Below are 23,693 nucleotides of genomic sequence, written 5' to 3' on the forward strand. Positions count from 1 at the left end.
ACTCTAAAACCATTGAGTGCTACTAGGTGGTCAAGCAAAGTAGATGCGTTAAAACCTTTACGATTTCAACTTTGTGAAATCTATGATGCATTATTCTAAATAATAGAAGACGTCAACAGAGATGCAGAAACTAAAGTTAAAGCAAGAGGGTTAGCAAAAAATATTAAAAATTACAAGTTTATATGCGGTGTAATTCTTTGGCATGATATTTTATTTGAAATAAATTCAGGCTCGAAGCTATTGCAATCTGTAACTATCAATTTGTCAGATTGTTTAAGGATGTTATCAGAAACCATACAAAAAGTGAAAAGTTATAGACAATCTGGATATGATCAGATGAAAATTGCAAAGGAAAAAGCGTTAATTTGACTATGAAGAAGCTGTCAATGAACCCTTAACAGAAGAGAATAAATTTAAAATAAACTTTTTCAATTATATTCTGGACATTACCCTTAATTCTCTGAATGAACAATTCAAGCTTCTGGAAACCCATAGCAAAAATTTTCAGTTTTTATATGACATTTTAAAACTCAACGATATAGATGACAAAACACTAGAAAATTATTGTACCAGTCTCCAGTCAATACTTTTGGTCGAAAATGAATCAGATATAAATGCAAATGATCTTCAAGAAGAATTACGTGATGTATCCCGAATGCTACCATATTCTATGAAACCTTTGGATGTTTTAAATTATTTGTGCCAAAATAACTTAATTACTTTGTATCCGAATACTGTTGTAGCTCTGAGAATTTTATTAACACTCCCTGTCTCTGTAGCTGGTGGGGATAGAAGTTTTTCCAAATTAAAATTAATAAAACACTACTTAGGAAGTTCAATAAACCAAACAAAACTTAGAAATCTGTCATTAATTTCTATTGAATCTACATTGGCTGCCACTCTAGTCTACACATCCCTAATTAACGAATTTGCTAAAGTTAAAGGTTAGAAGGGTAAAACTGTAGTAGATTGTTGTAGTTGATATCATTATTTTAAAGTAGTTTATATTTTCAAAATAAAAATAGTATTCTTACATTTTGTGCAGTTTTTTTTTTTAAATCACAGCCGAAGGTTATTTTAAAGAAAAAACATTTAAGGGACGGCATTTTGAAGACTTGCATCATACTGAGAAAATCTACCGCATGGCCCTGATGAAGAATATTTAAAATTTGTCGTTTTTTTTTCTTTAGGACTTAAGGACATGTCAATTTGAATTCCATTGAATTCTACAGGGTGGCCCTTACGAATGAAGTAAGAAAGTCCATGGTAAATTAAATATAAGTCTAAAGGTAGTGAACCAGATAGAACTTGTAGGGCAGAGATAGAGACAGTTCTACATGCCCTAACTAGTACTAGGAGGAAACTGCACTGGATCAAACCAAGCTTGGACTGAACTGTAAGCAATTTAGTGCGTACCAGGCTGCAGCAGCATAAGTGGTAATTGGTAAAATAGCTTATGACAGTAAAAACGATAGTACATTAGTACTGTGTAAGTGTTTATGGCTGTGACCATGTTCCCACCATTCAGTTTTTATTTTAGCAGGCTTCTCAGTCTCTGATGGTATTTCTCAGCCAGGCAGGCATTGATCCCCTTGCCTTCTAAGTGGTGTAACTGGTGGGCCTGCATCATCCTCACATATTTGTAGATCTCTCCATCTGTCATGGCTTCGATCTTTTCAGTGGTCTTCAGCTGGTAGTTTCGGGATACTAGATTTCCCCAGATGCACTCCAGAGGTCTTTCAATTTGTCTGGTCCAAATTGAATCATGATATCAGTGCTGAACTCCTCTGTGATCCAGTAGCTGTTGGAGTTGATTCTTGATTGCGGCATAGAGTGTGATGTCATCCATGTACATCAAATGAGAGATACGGGTTCTTCCTCCCTTTGTTTAGATTATATCCGTACCTGCTGCTGTTGTGCATGGTGGACAGCAGGTTAAGTGCTAGATGGAACCATAGTGGACTCAGTGCATCTCCCTGGAAGATTCCTCTTCAGATGGGTATCAGTCTGGTCATGATGTTCTCGACCTGGTGGTCCTCCATTTTGCCATGACACTGCTTCTAGGCAGTTTCAGTGTCGGTTTGACTTTGTAGATCTTTACTGTCTCTATCAGCCAGCTATGGGACACAGAGTCAAGGGCCTTGTAGTAGTCAATGTAGACCATGTACAAGTTGTAATTCTTGTAGGCTTGCTCCTTGCATCCTCTGCTCACAATCCCTCTGCTGTTTGGCCATGAGGTTCCGGTTCTCCAAGTGGTCTAATATGTTCTTAGTTATGTCTCTGGGATTGTGCTGCCTTCTGGGATTGAGCTGAACTTCTTGTATCAGTAAAAGAATGTTATCTGTCCCTGGGGTTCACCAGTTGTGGGCCTTCCTTTTTAACTGTTGTACTTCTTCCTCCTGAATTTCTCATTCTGTCATCTCTTGTTATGTCCTTGACTTTTTTCCATTCTAGGTCTATCTAGAGGCCATGACCATTATGGCTAAGTTCACTCTGGAGCAGGGAAGTTTGCCATAATGTTATTATTTCAAATGTTATAACACAACAGTTATTATTATTCTCATATTGGTTATTATTATTATTATCTAGTGGAGGCTTAAAGTGGTGAACCCACATCTGGTCTCCAGAGCAAAGCTCCAGCAACACCCCCCCATCTCCTCCTTCAAGAAGTATGATAATTATTATTATTAGCCATGTGCTCTATGGTGTAAGGAAGTCTGAGGCTTATGCTGCACTAGTCAAAAAAAAAAATTTAGAGGGAGAGGGAGAGAACAAGAATCAGAAGTAGAAGGGACTCACCAAGAAAGAGAAGAATGATGATATGAGCTCAGGATCCTGGGTGTGATTGATGTCTTTTGAGGTTATGATAGGCATAACGGCATGATCCAATCTTTCTTACATTTCAAGGATGCAGTTCTAAAATGGTTTTTGCAGGTCACCTCTAGACAGTCCACTAGACTGAACCTATTTGTAATTCTCTAGGAGGCACTATGGTGATATGGTAATATTGACAGTCTTTGACACTATTTCACAAGTCTTGCCTGGTAATACAGATGGATGGCGCCTCTGTAGCCAGGTGGGAAGGAGCAGCAGTGCGTAGCACACGCTTCTTGATTAGACCGGGGTTCGAGCCCGTCACCACCAAATACGGAGGATGCGGAAAGGTCAGGGAATGACCACCGCACATCCCCGGAGCAATATGGCCTTAGTTGCTAATGCTCCTAAAAACCAAATAACAACAACAACAATACAGATGGGCAGCATTCCTCCATTTGGTGTGGAAGCCACACTTCAGCCCCCTACTCATTAGTTCGCATCTGGATGGTTGCCTCCAGTATGCTAGGTGCCATATTTCGGGGGTTATGCCCAGGGTTACTAACTGTCCCATCATCGTGAAAGATGCATACAGAAGATTTGGTTGTCGTAAAACAACTGGATTTTGCCGAAATTCAGTCCACTTTGAATGGCACCTGAATGTCAATTCCATCAGTGTATTAGATTCGCAAGCCCAGCTTGTCATACCCGAGAGTGTGTCTGTGACAGCTCCAATGACCAAATCAAGCCTCAAGTATATGCCTATGTCCGGATGTTCTGTAATCGTGTATTATTATTATTATTATTATTATTATTGTTGTTTTTGCTTTTGTACTATTTCTCCCTGATTGGGGGGGGGGGTCCCACACTGTGATGGGTATTGCTACCAAGTACACAGGGTGGTTATGTCTGGTGTTACTGTTGGTCAAGGAACTCTGACTATCTAGGTCTATACAGGTGTTCATTGTGACTTTCTGGAGTCCTTGTAAGTGTTCTCTGGGAGACCTATTGCTGCTAGGTTATGTACGATCTTTGGCACCATACGGTGGTTGATACAATGATTGGGATGGTCGTTACTTGTTGCACATGCCACATCTCTTTAATCTCTTGTCTTAGGTTTGTGTACTTCCTGATTGTTTCTTTGTGAGTTTTCTGGAGGTTGCCAGTGTTGGGTGGTCAATCAGATCAGTAGCCTTTTCCTTCTTGTTGACAAGGGTTATGTCCCGTTATTATGGTGCAGTCACAGTACAGCTAGTACTATGACTAGTACTGCTGGGCTTCGTACTTGTAATAGGGTACACTTTCTTTGATCAACTGGTACTTCCTGGCTACCTGGTTGTGCCTATAAATGTACTCCATCTGGGTGATCACCTTGCATCCCGCAGTGATGCGTTGGATCGTTTCTGAAGCCAGGTAGCATCGTTGACATGTGTCATCTGACATTCCAAGCTCCTTGGCGATGTATTTTCTATAGTTTCTGGTGATGATTACCTGGTCTTGGATGGTTATTATTAATCCAAAAATGAGGCAATGTCCATTACTATAAAAAATACTTCCCTAAATTAAGATATGTCATAGAACTTATGGAAACAATCCGGGAACCATTTTTTGGTGCCACTATTTTTAGCATTTTCATTGCGGCAGTTTGTACTTGTAAATGGCTGCCCCTTATACCCCTAACAGTATTTCTTAAAATCCTCATCATATGTTTTATGTAACAATAGATCCATTTCAGGTAACACCTTTTTTTTTAAACATGTAATAACTTTAATGTACTGCTCATTCAGCAAGATGTTACTATTGCACATGCAAAACCAGAATGTCACACATTACTTTTAAAGTTTGAACAAGGATTGCACACTCCCACCACATGTAAACTTCAGAATATGGAAGAACTTGGGTATATATTTTGCATATCAGTATATCAAATATTTCATTACATATCATGTTTTATGCTCTTCCTTCCATCTCCAAGAATTTATTTTGATATATTTACAGAAACTTATATTTCACAGTTGTTGCTGTATTGTCTTTCAAAAACTGTTATTGTATTATTTTGATATCTAACGTCATTAATGACTTTTTCTTTATTTTCAGCTAATCCATAACACAGTGGTGGATACCTCTGTTGTGTTCCCACACAAAATGGGTCTGCCATATAAACGGGCTCTTCGTACTTTGATGGCAGAATATCTCAATAAAATTATCCAGAACAGTGGTGGGTAGTGACCTATATTTCTTTCTCTCGCTTTTTTTTTTTTTTTTTTGGAGGAATATGAGTGGTGGACATTCTATTTTTCAGAAACATCATCTTTTTAAATAGTACTTAAAGTTACCCCTATGTTTTTTTTTTTTTTTTTTTTCAGATATCCAATGTTAATATATGATAAAATATCTTTTTTTATTTAACCATTTTAATTTCCTGTTTTTCATTTCATATTTAGCATTGTAACAAACAAGTTATACTCATATATGTTAAACATTATTAAAACTAATCTTAAATATAACTTTGTCCACAATCTCACCCTCAAGTTTTGCATTGACAAAGACAAATCTGTATCATTCATAAAATGTCTATGAGAAAATGAGTTTATGATAGTAACCGGAATTTAAAAAAAAAAAAAATTATATATGTGTATATATATATAGTATGTAGAAAGTGTGAAGAAGATTTTTGTTTAATCCTATTGAATTTACGGTATACACCAGAAGTGAAGTATTCTTGCTGCAAAATTCAAAATTTGTTCTTAACATGTGCACACGTGTTAAGAACAGCACACGTGCACCGTAGCATACAGAACATGTCGGAAACAGAAGCAAGAACATTGCCATCTTTCTCATAATTTTGGTGGATGGCCTCTGATGAAGACACTGAAATTGTGAAAAACACTGCAATGTAGTCTTATTTTGGTTACCTTTTCATTTCTTATTTTAATTTCTTGCCAACTATCTGTCTCTCTCTTTTTCATATCTTACCTGGTCACCTCATCTTACCATATTTTACAGACTAATAGGAGGAAGGATGTCTGTTATTGCTGAATGTTCATTAAATCACAAATTTGTACCTCACATAATTGAAAATAATTAACACAGTTACTTTGTGTCCCTGTGTATTAAAAATACTGAAATAAAGTTAAGCAATGAACAAAAAAAAAAAAAAAAAGCTTTGCTTTTACTTTGGCTTTATTGGTTGATATATAGTTTGTAGAAAATAAATTTATCGTGACTGTATATAGTGGTGCCTGAAAAAACTTTATTCAGAGCTGGAACCAAAAAGTCAAAGTTGAAATATTGGTGGATTTTCAGAGTCAAATTTCCTAAACCTAATTTTTTTTTTTTTTTCACACCATATTTACTTAACAATGTTCATAAACAAATTGGAATATTTGCTGTTGGCTGCTGTTACTCATGAGTTCCTAATTTTCCCAGGAACTCATCAGTAACAGGGAGTATTTTGAGTGTCCTCGTGAGCATGCTCAGAATATCTGGTATCTGTAAAAAAAATTTTATTCTTCTGAGATCCATTAAATCAAGGGTTTAATTTGCCAAAAATTGTTTTTATATAGTTAAGTGTTTTAAAATTCATATCTGTCATGTTGAGGATGAATCACAGTGCATAATTGCAGTGAATTGCTACTTGCAAGTTTTTATTTCATTGTCTTTTTCCTTCAACTTATACACTTCTTTTGTTTTGATAAACCTAAGACAAAGCTCTCAATGAAGCAGTTTTATATATCATATTTATTGTTACAATTTAAAAATATATCACAAAATATATACAACTTAATACAGTAGGATACCCAAGATGCTCCCACCCCTGGACCAGACTGGTGCCTTTTTCTTTTGAACTATGAGCGGCATTGCAAACTGTCATGCCCAGAAGTTCACTGATCCCATCCTTCCACCTAGTTGCAGGTCTTTCTCTGCTCCTCTTCCCCCTCGATATTTCCTTTTATTATGTTCTTCAACTGAAAGTTTTCCCTCCTTGCTATGAGTCCAAAAAATTTGAGTTTTCTTCTGTTGATGCTATGAAGAAGAATTTTAGGCCTGCCAATTTTATTCAATACCCACTTATTTGTTCTTCAAACAAGGTAAGAAACATGCAGTATTCTCATGTAACACTACATTTCAAATACCTCAGTCTTCTTCCTGTCAACTCTTTTCAGGTCTATTCCTTACATCCATAAGTGGCAACCAGAAAAATTAACGAATCAGTGATTTTCAGTTTCGTCTTTAAGGGGCAGATCTTGAGCTCTCCATAATTTCGTCAGATCACTGACCAACATTTTTGCAGTTGCCTGTTGTCTCTTTACATCATTTGAGCAGTCACTATTTTTATTTATTCTTGACCCTAAGTACAGGTAGGTCCCGTTTTATGATGGTCCGTTTTACAACTGTTTCAAAATATTACCCAAATAAAATTGAAAATAACAAAAAAAATCGCAACTCAGTAACACATCGCAGCAACACCTGTGAGTCAAGACACGCACTAGGCATTTCTTTTGTTTTTCATGGTGCATTGTGGGTTGAATGATAGCGATGCCTGGAGTTGTTTACGTTCAGTGCGCCATGTTGGTTTCGTTGTGATTTTCCCTCAATTGTTAATGGTTACACAGTGTTATTATAGTGCTATTTCTCATTAATAATAATAATAATAATTTTTGTGTAACCATGAGCTCTAAGCATAGGGCAATGTCTGTTCTGGGGGGGGGCAAAAAAAAAGAGCATAAAGCACTAACAGTTAAGGAGAAAATGGATTTGATTCATTGCATGGAGTCTAGTGAGCATCAAATGTGTGTCAGATGTCGATCGGATGTGTGTAAGGTGTTAAGTTTAGCGCCTTCCACTGTATCAACGATTATGAACAAAGTTGATAAAATAAAGCACGCACACACACACACACACACACACACACACACACACACACACACACACACACACACACACACACACACACACACACAGGGATAACAGGTGTGTCATCCTCCAAAATGACTTATTCACGCAGTGAGACAATGGTAAAAATGGAGAAATTGTTAGTGTTGTGGGTTGATGAGATGAACCAAAATATCATTCCTGTTACACAAGCGGAAATTCTGGACAAGGCGAAGTCATTATTTGATGAAATATGTGAGGGGTCTGGTAGCACTGAAACATTTACGCCAACAAAGTGTGGTTTCATCGGTTTATAAACCATTCTAAAATTCAGTGTGAAAGTGTCTGTTGCGGCTGCTAGTGCTGACATTGCAGTGACGGAAGAGTATCCTTCCGAATTTAAACGTTTAATAGACAAAGGCAATTACCACCCTGATTTAGTTTTTAATGTGGACGAAATGGGGCTTTATTGGAAAAAATTGCCAAGTAGGACATACATCGCCTGTGAGGAGAGGTCTTCCCGTGGTTTCAAGATTGCAAAAGATCGGTTGACATTGCTTCTAGGTGGCAGTGCATCAGGAACATTTAAACTCAAACCGATGTTGGTACCATTCAGAGATGCCTCGTAATGAAAGGTATGGTGAAGACACAACTTCCTGCGTTTTGGCACTCTAACAAAAAGGTGTGGGTGACTCAGACAATTTTTAGCAAATGGTACACCTCGTACTTTTGTCCAGAAGTTGCTCAGTTTTGTGCAGTAAATGGCTTGCCTCCCAAAGTCATGTTGGTGCTGGACAATGCCCCAGGACACCCAGCTAACCTCCAAGAAATCGACAATGACCATTTGGAAGTTGAAGTTGTGTATTTGCCTACCAACACAACTTCACTTTTGCAACCTTTAGGGCGTATTATTTGCATACGACTTTCAAAGGGATTTTTGAGGCTGTACAGTCTGATATAGCTGTGAGGCACTACTGGAAGTCATATAACATCCTGAATGCCATCACAAACATTGATTCTGCCTGGGAGGAAGTGTCACAGTCCTGCATGAATGGCGTCTGACATAAATTGTGGCCCAAAGCAATGATTGATTTTGTTGAGCCAGTTTTGGAAGTGGCTAAAGATGTTTCTCACATGGCTAAGGGTGTTGGCATTGACAATGTTGATCCAGGTGATGTTGACCAGTTGCTGCAGAGTCACGGTGAGCCACTTTTGAGGGAGGAATTGGAGAAACTGACTGTGCAACCTCAACAATATGAGGCTGACACACCAGATGGAGTGGAAGAGTTGGAGCTAATCAAAACATAAAAAAAAAAAAAAAAACATATTCAGAGTGCTCTTGCCAAAAGTCGTAGTGCATTTGATGAACTTTGTGATAATGATCTGGGAACGTAGTTGTGGCATCCAAAGAGGTGTCAACATGATGTTGAAGCCCTACTATAACATCTTGAAAGAAAGAAGTAGGAAGTCACACCAGATGTCAATACTACAATTCTTGACAAAGAAGGGAAAGGAACCCTCAGAATCCGATTACCCCCCCACCCCCGCAACCAGGAATCTCCCATTGATGTCGCCCCATTACACCATTGTCACATAAATATCAGCGAGGTAAATACATACTCAAGCGATGACTCCACAGGACCAAAGTAAGTTAATATTTTATTTTATTAATTGTTTTATGCATAAGTATAAATAAAACGTGCATTAAATGTTTAAAAAATTTAATTATTTATAAAGAACAAATATTAGTACATACTTGGGAATTTTGGAACCTATCTCATTGAATTACGTTATAATTTGGTCTTGTTTTACGACCCTGTTTTGCTGGAATCTAACCCTGCCATAAAACGGGTCCTACCTGTAATCAAATTCATCAACTCCTTCAATATCTTGCTTATTAACCTTCACATTACTGGAACCGAAATTATCACCAATCACCATAATTTTAGTTTTACACACATTAAGAAACAATCCTTTTTTCTTACTTGCTTCACATACTCTCCTCACAGTTTCTTTAAAATGATCCTTAGAATTACAAATTAGCACAGTATCATCTACGTAACAAAGGTTGTTTATCTTCAAACCTCCAATTTTGATGCGTCTAAATCTTCCAAAGCTTCACAGACAATATCTTTGGCATAAAGATTAAAAAAGGTGAGGTAACAAAATGTAGCCCTGCCTGACACCATTACCGATTTTGAAATGTGTGTTTCCCTGGTATCCTGTTCCTGGTATATTAGCTTAATCAGCTGAATTATGTGGATTGGGAATCCCATATTAGTCATTGTTTCCCATAGTTTCTCATGTTGAACAGAATCAAATGATTTTGAATAATCAATAAAATACAAAACTACTGAAATATTGAATTCTTTGCATTTTTCAATAATCAGTTGTAGACTTAAGGTGCAATAAGACTTAAGGTGTTTATAATTAGATGCACTAACAGAAAAGCCCAATAAACTGGAAAGTGCAAATTGCTTTTATCGTTTTATGGTCATGACCTCCAGAAATGTGCTTTAGAAAAATATCACAAAGGTGTTCAAAATTTATTCTTATAAAAACAGGAACATATGATGATGAAAGGGTAGTGCAATTTCCATTATAAATATGACCTTTTAGAGAGATAAATAGCTTAGTAATATAGCAAAATTTTCAACTTCCAAGGACTTGGAACAAATTACAAAAAAAAAACACACAGTGTTATTGTGTTCACATTATGATATTTTCATGCTACCTCCATTTATTCCTACGAGATGCAAAATACATTTCCACGATTTTTTTTAAGTTTGCACCGGCTGACAAAAACTTGCGTTAAGTCTAATTCTGTAAGTTGAGTATTACATAAGGCAGGGAGTTCCTGTATATACACAGCAGAGTTTGTACATTGTAGAGCTAGCCTTGGACCACATTAAAAGTAATAATTATCAAAGGTATATGGTTTTTACTGATTCGTTAAGCACATTACAGGCATTATCCATAATCAGATATAATCCAGTTCTGTCCAGAATCTGGCAGAAGTTGTTTACCCTTTGTGAATCTACATTTGATATCCACTTCTGCTGGATTCCAAGCCACATCGGGATTAAAGGGAATGATCTGGCAGATGCTGCAGCCAGATCTGCACAATCCCACAGCAGTCACAGCCCACTATACAGACTACGGGCAAGTGATAAGAAATGCATTACACACCCAGTGGAAACAATTGTGCCATGGACAGTCCACAAATAAGTTATATCAAATTAAACCTGTAATCCACAAAGATGGCAGTCTAGTCTAGTCTGCGCAGGATTCATAGAGAGGAAGTTGTTCTAGATCGTCTGATGCACTCTTCTGCTGAGGGCTGATGACCCTCCTATGTGTGAGTACTGTGACACCATTTTAACTGAATGTCCATGTTTTAGACATGAACAATGGATATCTTTTACTGCTTTTAACCATCTGACTGAACCCTGTACACTCAGTCAGATACTCTCTGACAATGACCACGTGTCGCCTGTTTTTAACTATTTAAAACTGATAAACTTATTTACATCATTTTAACATATACTCTTTTGTTAACATATACTTTTATTACATTTTATATATCATTTATACCGTGTTGACTGCTCTTATACATATTTTTGTACAAATCTTTTTGTACGTAGACCAATATTTCTGGGTAACTGTAATATTTTAACCTTTGTTTCTGTACTTTTAATATGTCTACTCATTTATCGTGGTTGGCGCATTATAGCCTAGGTTGCTGTTGTGCCAGTAACCCAAAACAAATCTGTTAAAATTTCACCCTTTGAGACCTTAATTACATTAAGTTTTGGATGGAACTTTTGTCTTAAGGACTTAATAACATCACGCATCTTCTTAGTGTGTTTTTTTTTTTTTTGTTTGTTGTATATTCAATTTCTTTACACTTTCAATTAATATAATCCTGTTTGTTGTTCTGGCTTAAACAGCATTTGATGACTTTCTTAGTTTCTGATACTTTTTGTTTCCATGTACATCCTGGGCTTTTGTAGTTCTCTGTTTGACAAATTTAAAACACAAGTTCTTTTCCTTTCTATAATGTATCTGTTGCTGAATCCTTAATAATGCTTTTTTTTTTTTTTTTTTTGCATTTTTCCACATTTCTTCCGGCAGCATTTCTACATCCATTCTTCTAGAGAAAAACCGTATTCATGATCTCTTTCAGCTTCAGCTTGAGAATGATGTGAAGTGTCTGATGATCATTGCCATAATCTGCACCAGTAAGTGTCTTTGTTGTGATAACACTAGAACACCATCTTTGCTGAATAAGGATGTAATCAATTTGATTTATAGTTTGATTATCAGATTTCCATCTGTAGTCTTCTCGGGTATTGCTGAAAGCCAGTGTTACATATGACAAGACTGTTCAGGTGACAAAATTCAATTAATCTTTCTCCCCATTCATTTCTAGTGCCAAGGCCAAACCTTCCACATTCCAGACTAGAAGAGACTGTCTTGTCTACCTTTGCATTGAAATAACCCATGAGTATCAAAACATCCTTTTTTGGGACCAAGTCAAGAGATGCTTGGAGATTTTCATAATAAATATCCATATCGACATCTGTGGCTGTCGGTGCATATGCAACTAAAACTGTGAGATTTACAGGTTGGTTCTGAAGTCTAACTATCATCATTTTACTATTAATAGGATTGTATCCAAGAAGAGACCTTGAACAATCCTTATTCAAAATAACAGTGACACCATGTTCTTTTAATGGGTTTTTGGTTATTTTTTCTGGAGAAAAAATAACCAGACCCATTTCTAGAGTTGAAATGAACTTGTCCTGTCCACATGATTTCGGTTGCTCCTAAAATGTCAATTTTGTACCTGTCCATTTCATTAATGACCATTTCCATCTTGCCTTCTTTTAAACTTTTTACATTCCATGTGGCCACATTTATCTTCTTCTTTCTTAAATTATTTTGTAGGGCACACAGTGACATCCGGAATCTGGTTAACATCAGTTTTTGGAGTTGTTTTTGTTGTGGTCTCTGTGGCATCAGATAATGTGGTGATTTGCCATTGCCTACGACATGGCCGATTTCAAAAGGGGCCAGCTTTAATCATAGTAGGAGTGGTATGGAGAGTTTTAGGTTTGAACATCATGTATCCCACGAGATGCTAGTTGACTGCAGCAGAGTCCCACTTACTGCAGAAAGGCTGATTACAACTGGTTTTTGCTTGGTTCCGAGAGGTCCTTGTTTATATATGCAGACTTCCCTATAACGAATTTGATAAATCCAGCGAGCAAATTCGTTATACAGAGAATATCTTTTTTATTGGAAATCATTATCTAATTAGAAAATGAAAACAAATCTACATTTAGTTTTGATGTATTTTATTTCAAAAACATACTTATTTATATTATGTTTACACAATTTTTGCCGGTATTACATATTAAAAAATGTCTGATTCTCAAAGAAAACCTCACATTTATTCAGACCATTAAAAACATTATCAGGAACATTTTCACAAAACAGTAGACCCAGACGAACCATTTTAAAAGCGTGAATCATTTCTTCACAAGTTGACTTTTTGATGGATTCTGATGCATCTTCAGCGTCATCGTTAATTTCTTCGTGATCATGGTCGCGTCTAACACTGTTCAGTGGTATTTCATCTTCATTTGGATGTTCTATTATAGCTAGATCTTGATCTACATAAACATAACCATCCAGTGTTATATGATTTTTGGTGTTTCCAGACAAAAGTAACCCCGGGGGCTCATATCTTGTGAGTATGGGCTTGGCATACCCAGGGTCCTGAGCTGGATATCATCTTTCTTGGTGATTCCCTTCTACTTTTGACTCTCTCTCTCTCTCTCTCTCTCTCTCTCTCTCTCTCTCTCTCTCTCTCTCTCTCTCTCTCTCTCTCTCTCTCTCTCTCTCTCTCTCTCAGGGTAACTAGGGAACTTTTTTTTTTTTTTTTTCTGGTGCAGCATAAGCCTCAGGCTTCTTTGCACCATATGGCTATTAATAATAATAATAATAATAATTCTAATAACATCCAAAAGTTTTTGAGTTGTGAAAGCAGCAGTTCCTCTTGTTCGTCCAGTTGTCGTTCGACTTCTTTACTTAATGCAAATCCTACTTTCGAAAAACAATTTTGAATAGTGTATTCACTGACATCGTATGTCCAAACTTTCACCAGCTCAGAGATGCATTCTCTGGAAAGTTAATTGTAACTTCCAAGTTTCTATTTTCGTGTAACGCATTGACAATCTTCATTAATATTATCTTTCGATAATGAAATTTAAAATTTTTAATAATGCCTTCGTCCATTGGCTGGAGTTTTGACATTACATTTGGCTGTAAAAACTTCAGACTTTTAAGTTTGGCAGAAATACTGGCATATGTGCCAGACAGTTGTCAGTAATCAACGCGATTTTTCTTTTGTTATACACTTGTCATCCATGCTTTTTTTATATAAGGTGTAGTCAACTTCCAGTGATTTTGTGCCTCTAAAATATCTTGGGTTTTTTGATTTTCTGATGACTAAAAGTCTTAATTTTTCACTTCCTATCATATTGGCTCTAATTAGCACAGTTATTCTTTCTTTGCTTTCTGGCAAAATTTATCATCCTCTGGCAAAAACATTTAAACCCATTTCGTCAGCATGAAAAACATCCTTAGGTTCATATTCTTCCAAAATCTTTAAAGTGTTGTTCCAAATGTTGCAACCTTCTTCACTTACATCAACGCTTTCTCCACAAATAACCTTTTCCACAATTCTGTGGCACTTCTTAAATTTATCTAACCACCCAGTGCATACATTAAATTCTGTATGTTCAAGGGGCCGACCGGGCTAGCCGGGTGGGTAAAGTGCCTGCCTAGCAACCCAAAGGTCGTGGGTTCGAATCCCGCCTTGGGCTTGGATCAGAGTAGAAAAAGCAAAAACCTTGGGAGGTGCAATATGGCCACAGAAGCCGATGCGCCAACTAACAAAAAAAAAAAAAAAAAAAAAAAAAAAAAGTCCAAGGGACAGTGCAAATTTCGGAACTTGTTGCTTAACACGCTCACTATCCAGATAATCACATGTGATACACAATAGTTTTTTGTAATAAATTCAGGCGTCATATGTGATTCCCAAGGACCTTGCCAGCTTAAACATTTGTAAAAAATTGGACTTCTGATCTATGTTTTTAATATTTTGTGGACTTATTAACAAGAAAATATTTTTTTAGAAAAGTTAAATGAACCTGCATAAAAGTTTCCTAGTTTTTACACATAGCTACATCAAATATTTCAAATTACATGCAATGTTAAGAGTAAATAAAACAGATTTCAAAATGTTAAGAAAAGTGTATTTTATTTCAGAAGTACAAAAACTGAAAAAAAAAAAAAAAAAGACTTAATTTTTATGTTTATTTTCAAAACATTTCATACAGTGTGGCTTCTCACATAATTTACATTCAGTATGAACTTGCTTGGCAGCCAATTTGGGATTTTTTCCAGCAATTTTTGCTTCTTCGTAACATCCGTGACACCTTTTCCTGTGAATTTTACCTTGGGAAAGCTTCGGAATTTCCGACAGAAAATGCTGAGATGAGGATTGACAAGTGGTTGTACTAGAGGTTGGTTCCTTTTTGATTCCCATCAATTCTTTAATGATTGCCTCTTTCACTTCTAAAAGAGACATTTTGTCTTCTCTTGCTGCAATTCATTGAAAATTATGAATGTGTTGACAATTGCTGTCCCAAAAACTAATTCTATTGCAATTTTTTTATACCATATCAATGATTTTCTTATTGGTGACTGGTAACTTGAAAGTTGGTGTGATACATCGATCCCCTTTTTTGCCTTATTGTATTCAGTTATCATTTCTGGTTTTACTTGTTCATTTCTTCTTCCACACTTCATTTCATCATCAAAACATCTCTCTTATCATGCCACAGTGATCACAATATTATCTTTTTGCATTGTTATTTTTTCACCCCTGCGTAATTTCTTCTGGTTTATTTCCTTAGGAACTCTCAATCTATTACTACTAAGTGTACCACACAAATCTGTTTTATTTGATTTCAGTTAATTTGCAAGAGGTATGCTAATATAATAATTATCTGCAGCTAGAAGTCGCCCTTCGTTTATTAGTCTCTCTAATAGCTTTATAACCACACATCCAGGTTTATCGATTCCTGGCAGGGTTTGCGGAGTTTGGCCGTTGTAAACATCAAAAGACCAAACGTAACCATCTTTTGTACACAACTTGTATACTTTCAATCCATATTTGTTACTTTTTGAAGGGTTATATTGCCTGAATAGAAGCCGACCTCTGAACGGTATCATAGATTCGTTGATAACAACATCCCCAGGAAAGTATAAATTACATAAATTTGTAATTACTAGATCAATAAGGGGTTGAATTTTATACAATCTATTAGAATTTTCTGCTGTATTATCTGCAAAATGCCAGCATCTTAGTAGGTTAGTAAAACGATTATAAGTCATTCCAAAATTATGTAACAATGGATGATAGTACATAGGGTCTGTTTTCCAATAATACTCCCATCTTGGATATGAAACAATACCTGAGAATAAGATGAATCCCAAAAACTTTTTCATTTCACTTTCATTAGTATCTTTCCATCATTGCATTCTTCCTTTCACTGTTACTTGACTATTCATAACCTGATGAGCATACAGGGTGTCTCAAAAATATTGGTACAAACGTTTAGGGGAGGTAGGTAACATCTAAAGGAATGTGAATCGCATAGGAACCCATAACCGGAAACGTCACAGGAAAGTAGTAGCAGAAATGACACAAGACAGTAATTAGTGGCAAACATTTATTTGACATAATATTAACAATGGAGTACGAGATGGATGCATTTCATGATGTTACAACGATGTTTGAAGGTTCCACCACGAAACACGATGCATGCATGACACCGACACAGCATGGATTGGCGGACACGGTTGAACACACCTGGAGTTTCTTTGACAGTAGCAGCAGCAGCAGCAGCGCAGACGAGTCTCACCACGAGATCCATTTCCGTCTCCACAGGCGATTCATACATGATAGATTCCAGGCCCCCCCCCCCACAGAAAGAAATCAAGGCTCGATAAATCAGGTGAGCATGGGGGCCAGGCAACTGGTCCACCACGGCCAATCCATCGACGCCCAAAACGCCTGTTCAAATGGTCACAAACACACCTTCCATAATGGGCAGGTGCCCCGTCATGTTGAAACCAAATCTCACATATGCTGGAACATCGTCAAGTAACCCTGGTAGAACTTGTTCAAGAAAGATCCAATATTTATCGGAGTTCATGCGGAATGGTAACAGGTATGGGCCGACTAAGCAGTCACCGACCATACCTGCCCACACATTTATTGTGAAGCGATGTTGATGATGTTGTGCATGGGGGGCGCACACCGTGTGGGTTGTGTGAGCCCACACATGAGCATTGTGCTGATTGAATAAGCCTTCTCAAGTGAAATAAGCCTCATCCGTGAACAAAACATAGGCTGGAAAATTCAAGTCTTGAACACTTTCTTGGAGAAACCACTGTGCAAAAGCCACACGTGCAGGATAATCTTGAGGGAGCAGTAACTGAGCCCCTTTAGAGATGAAAGGGGTGTAAGGAATTGTCGTGCCAGACATGCTGTACACTGTAATGAGACACTCCTAAGGCAGAGGCAACGGCACGTGTGCTGGTAGTAGGATTATTCTGGACAGCATTCAACACACTTTCTTCCATAGCGGGAGTTCGCGTCGAACGTGGTCTGCCCGCACTACTCCTGTTACCTCTAAATGATCCATAATCGCACAAATTTTGATGCACACGTGCAAACAAACAGTGGTCTGGTACATGTCTGTCTGTCTGGGATGCATTCTCCATAAATTCGTTGAGTGGCTCGTCCATTGTCCTCTGCTAATCCATACACTAGTCACATTCATGTCTGCCAGCTCACAGTTCGCATATCGATGCATGCTCTTTGTGCAGCAACTACTGCTTGAATGAGTAAACCAGAAATTTTCCCTCTCGCGAACTGATGAATAGCGCTGTGTACCGACTTACAGTGCCATTTCCGGTTATGGGTTCCTATGTGATTCACATTCCTTTAGATGTTACCTACCTCCCCTAAACGTTTGTACCAATATTTTTGAGACACCCTGTATAAATTTGTCTGGTTCATCATAAGATTTATGACGTCTTCATTTATAAATTTATAATAAATGCGGGTTATAGAAACTTTACCATTTTCTGTTATACTATCAGTATTTTGGATACCAGATGAACCTATGAAAGTTTCCTTCTGAGGTGGAGAAATGTTGTAAGTCCAATGACTTTTACCAACACTAGCAGAACCTTCATGTTGCCCTGATGTACCTGCCATATCCGTCAATTTTGTCAATATTTGTTTCATTTCATTTCCACTGTCAATATCAGGCTCTGAAACTGTATCTGGTACGTAATCGTCATTGCTATCACTAGAAATTGGCTCATAGTCACTTTCCTCCAATATTCTTTGCAACTCCTCGTCACTAAGTCCACGACTACCATTTTCACACTAGAAAGTAACTAATAACTTGAGACCGTGGCCGAAACACTTCAAGGTCAACAATATAACCTGAAAAGTAATAAAATTGGCAGGTAGTTGTAAATGAATCATGTGATTCATGGACGTGGAGGAGTAAATTTGTATTCACAAGTAAAAAAAAAAAAAAAACGCATAAAAAACATTACATACAATATACAAAATAGCTATATGTACATACTTACGTACACACCTTGATTAATCTGATAGTTTCATATCTAGACTTCTGAGGTCACGCAAATGTAATGTATGGGGACAGTGACGTGTTAATTATTGGACCTGCTATTGGTATATTCTTTTCACGTATCATTTGCACCCATTTTAGAACAGCTTTATCAACATCTTTGTATACACAACTTAATTCACTTCTTGTCTGCTTCCTTCAATTGCATTTAAAATTGATTCTTGATTTTTTAAATTCTTAGATAAACTGCTTGCAGATATGCTAATTTCTCCGCAATACCTTTTCTCTTAAAACGCTAGTCAATATCTTGAAGAATCTTGACTTTATCATTAATACTTAAACACTTTCTCTTTGACATTGTTTCTGCAACGGTAAAAATTACTCAGCTACAACAGGCTGTAATTCACTGCCGATACATACACCGTGTAGCCACCGCAAACTTTGCTGCGCTCGCCATATAATGAATTGTTAGTAATGTCTACTCAATAATATTCACTTGTCAATTCAAAAGTATCACATGACCTTTCCTATCAGTCACTTGGAAGAAATATGCGACTTTGTGAATTCCTTATATTCTGCTTTCATTCATATATACACAAAAGAAAATGTATGGTTAATGTATGCTGTTATTTTTCTGAAAAAAAAAAAAAAAAAAAAAAAAACGAGCATATAGCCTATGATTGCCAGATCTTTCTAAAAGAATGAAACAGACATATACAAAAACAATCATATAATGATTGACAGGAAGGTCACGTGGTACAGTTGAGGTGAGAAGCGAATGTCACTCAGTAGCTAAAAACCAACTATCGAAGCATTCTACGTATTGCTGCTGCAGTGAATTTTGTTTTAATTTTAATTTACAAATCTACCCTATTTATTGCAAAGTTTGACCACTTTTAAGAAAACTCATTTGCTTTTATAACTAACAAAAATAAAACAAAGACCCTCCTATGGGCTTCAATGGCCAAAAGTGTTCACTAAAAGGATGGTTAATTCCAGATGCTAATGAGCAATTTCAGAGGGAAGGAGGCCGTATTATATTTGAGCAGCTGTTTATCAGTAAATGCTTGAAAATCTTTAAAAATGCTTTTGCTAATTTTTTTAAAAATTCTTTATAGACAGACTAACCCTTCACTATATGGGATTAATTTTACATGTAATTTCGTTTCAATGTGCAATGTTTTGCAAAAAAATTCATAATACAGACACTCCCCGGCTTACGTTATACTCGACTTTACATAAGTTTTTGCCAGCCAGTGCAAACTTTAAAAAATCGTAGAAACGTAATTTGCATCCTGTAGGAATAAATGGAGGTATCGTGAAAATATCGTAATGTGAACCCAATAACACGTGTGTGTGTGTTTGGTAATTTGTTCCAAGACCTCGAAAGTTGAAATTTTCGCTATATAACTAAGCTATTTATCTCTCTAAAAGGTCATTTTTATAATGGAAATTGCAGTACACTTTCATTGTTATCATATGTTCCGTTATAAGAATCAATTTTGAATGCCTTTGTGATATTTTTCTAAAACACATTTTTGGACGTCACTACCATAAAACAATAAAAACAATTTGCACTTTCTGGTTTATTGGGCTTTTCTGTTAGTGCAATCTATTATAAACGGGTAGTAAATTCAATCTTATTGCATTTGCAATAATACCAATAACTGGAATTCTGTGGGTTTTTACGTTATGGTGAAATGAGTTTCCCTTCATTGAAATCTTCAAATTTTCAGAATCTTCTTCTCTTCATTCCTATTAACTTATTACAATGGTGAAGGGAAAGGGACCAACAGAAAGTTTAAGTGCTAGCAGTGCTAGGAAATAAAACAAAATTAATTTAGAAATGAAGGTGATTAAGAAGTACGAAACAGGACAAAGTTTGTCATCTATTGCACGTTATTAGGTCTCGCTGCTTCATCAGTGATCAGAAAACAGCATTCAGGTGCTATGTCGAAGATGGAAAAGCTATTAATAATATGGATGAAAAATCAGATTCAGAAGCGAGTGCCTCTGAGTCCAATGGCCATTCAAGCAAAAGCAAGAAGTATTTATGAAGATATTAAGGATAAGTATGACAAACCCAAAGTCAAGTTCGTAGCAACAGGTGGTTTAATAGGTTCAAGCATCACGCTGGTTTCCAAAACATTAAAGTATGCGGTGAAGTCGCCAGTGCCAATTCTGCAGCTGCAGAGAAATTTTGTGATTTGTGATGTGTTGGAAAAAACCCCTTCTAAATCTCCACAGCCCTGAACTTCTGCAGTGGCTTGCTTATCAGCCGAAGAGTTAATTATGGCAACGATGCTCGAAAGGTAAAACTTGCTGACGTTATGCCTGTCCCCTCTCTCTTTTTCTAATTTTATAATTTTTCCTGCGCATGAGATAAAAAAAAAAATTGAATAAATAATTCTATTTATATGTTCGTCGAATATTTCTTTTTTGCTTCAATCAAATTCAGCACACATAGTTGCAAGTGCTGCACAAGCATTTGGGGGAAATTCCGACTTACGTAGAGTTCCGCTGAATGTAATCCTTACATAAGTCAGGGAGTGGCTGTATAGAGAAATTCATTAAATAGAAGTTCGCAATAGAGAAATTCCACTGTATATAGAAGCAGATATAAATATATATGTATTATTCATTAGTTTTGCACAATGAATTTTTATATGTTCAGTCAATGAATTTATGAGGTGGCACTAATATCCGTCTTCCTCCTCCTTCAATGTCTAACTAATGTCCAATATTTTTTGAATATATTTTAAAATAATTTCCTCCCAAACTAAGATTAAGAAATGTTGCAAAGCTTGCAACAATCATTTTCTTAAACATATTATCATTCTGATTCACACCTTCTTAATCCCCAATGAATACATCTCTTTTAAAAATATTCGCTCCTGTATTTCAAAATTTAAACTCCTTTTATGTAGCATTAACCGCTGCATAGTCTTCAGTATTCTTAGAATGTGCCAACTGTCAAATTTTTATCTTAATCTTAGAGCCTAATTGACTAATTTTACAGCTTAAAGCTTGAAGTACTGTTGATTATCCATTAAATTCTTAGCAAAGCTTAAGATCTTAGTACTCACCTCAGATCCACATTGGTTAAAGTTAAAAATTACGTGAAAGGAAGGTAAAAGAGAGTAAAGGTGAAAATTCCATTACATTAATTGGTTAAATTTAAAACATATCCCTAGGAAGAGGGAGTGCACCACCTTTTCCTGGTTATCATTTTTAAAATTGTATTAAAAAATTTGCATGTTAAAAAGCCAAGAGCTGGACATGAAGCTTTCAATGTCATCATCAGTTGGTAAATGACATAAGTTGTGAGTGAAAATTTATAGTATCCCAGTACCCAGGATGCATCATGTTAAACATGTGGAAATTTAATTCGCTTGAGCTGTAATATGGTGTTTAAAATTTCGAATCATCTATTTTGACAAAACCATTCTATAGCAAGGGCTTCATACTGGAAAATCTTATAATTTTATTTAAGTTTAATTAGTGTAATTGCATTATCTATTAATGGATCATGATTAAAGGAATGTACATGTTGACTAAGTTCGGTTTATAGTTGGTCTGATTTGGACATTACCGTGTAAAAAGACTGCATACAGACACAAAACCAGGAATGCCCACCTTTCCTTATCTTGCATTCATTATCAGACTGTGAGTACTCCATCTCCATTTCTTATACAGATATGCTTAGAAAGTATGGTGGGTTCACCGAAAAAGGTGAGAAGACTCAGATCTGGTGATCTATTGGTCAAAACTGCAAGTTGAAAACATCTGAGACTCTACTAAAACTATTAGCATTCAGTGGAATACCTGTGCAGGTTACCCCATATGTAACATTAAATACCTTCAAGGAGTAATTGCAGAAGGCGGGACCTGTTGAACATCATAGAAGATGAACTGGTCTGGATCACTAGCAAGTGGCTTGTCAAGGAGATACAGGCTGTCCAAACTGTGGGTCAAAAGCACATATATGCAAATGGAGTGCAATGCCAAAATACTGCACTGTCCAAATTAGAAAGGTCAACATCCAGCTGCTACAAAAAATCCTGTTAATTCTGGAAAAGCAGGGGAGATTCAAAAGTATAAAGAAGGGTGGAATTTGTGTACCAAGTGGCAAAGAAACAAGTCATGCCCAATGCATCTAAAAACACATATGCAGCAGAAACCCAAAAATATCAGTCAATGGCAGCACAGACTGAAGTCTGTGCCCTCACACCATATCTCTTGCAGATTGGGGCTGATCAATGCTCTCAACATCCTCCAAACAGGCTCCTAAGAAACAAAGTAGTAGACAGAGCCAACAATACTCCAGTCACAATTCCACCATCTGCAACGCGCACATACACACACACACCATCAGATGTAAAACTGAAAATCGATTTAGCTCCAAGTAAGAAGGCAATCGCACAATAAAACATTGATGAACATGAATATTCATAACAGTGGTGACTCGGATGAATCTGTCTTCGGGCAGAACTTGAGACACTGGATGCCCAACGTTTCCAAGACAGGAGAAGAAGATGAAGCTCGATTGCCATAAACAGCCCCGACATAAAGAGTCGGAACCGTTCACATGCACCAAAACCAAATCGTGCCGTATATCGTACAGTGGAACTGTGCAGACTTTCATAACAACATTGATGACATCCACGAACTAATCAGTTGTTATCAACCTGTGTGCATCTGCTTACAAAAGACAAATTTAAAACCTCAAGTTAAAATTTTACGCTTTTTTAAGCAAGACAGAACTGTTACAAATGGTGCTCATGGAGGGGTAGCTGTACTCTTGGGTAGATCCCATATAAACACATTCTTCTTCAAACCTCATTAGAAGCTGCTGTGGCACATGCAGCCTTGACACTTGTCTCAATCTTCCTTCCATTCTTGTACGATATAAGAACTGAAAGACCTTGTTCTACAATTGCCATCTCCTTTGTTTTTTTTTTTTGGAGACTTTAATGAGCACCATCCATTATGGGTTTCTTCCCTCACAGACAGACAAGAGCAACTCATTTAAATGCTTCTGGAGAGACAAAATTTAACATTATTGTACACTGGTTTGGTATCTGGTACCTTCGGTCAGAATAAACAGCATATTTTATTGAACAAAAACATGTTTCTATTGCAGTATTAGTCTTGGTCTAGAATAGATATCAGTGGCTATTTCCTTTTATCATAAAAGTTAATGTATTTTGAAAGGATTATCTCTGAGTTTAAAGTTGTAAATTTTAAAAATCTAAA

The 23,693-nt window shown here is 36.6% G+C and overlaps 1 protein-coding gene across 1 annotated transcript in view; it reads left to right on the forward strand.

Moving 5' to 3' along the window:
• LOC150077613 (uncharacterized) overlaps window positions 1-23,693 on the forward strand; it is a 278,408-nt gene that overhangs the window by 252,765 nt on the left and 1,950 nt on the right. Inside the window, exon 15 of the mRNA XM_090385960.1 lies at window positions 4,912-5,032. Within this exon, the coding sequence (XP_090242086.1) occupies window positions 4,912-5,032 (121 nt within the window). The remainder of the gene's footprint in view (window positions 1-4,911; window positions 5,033-23,693) is intronic.

The sequence above is a fragment of the Mastigoproctus giganteus genome, chromosome 12 (assembly GCF_048544385.1).
Source record: "Mastigoproctus giganteus isolate SK-2022 chromosome 12, ASM4854438v1, whole genome shotgun sequence".
NCBI classification, from domain to species: domain Eukaryota; kingdom Metazoa; phylum Arthropoda; class Arachnida; order Uropygi; family Thelyphonidae; genus Mastigoproctus; species Mastigoproctus giganteus.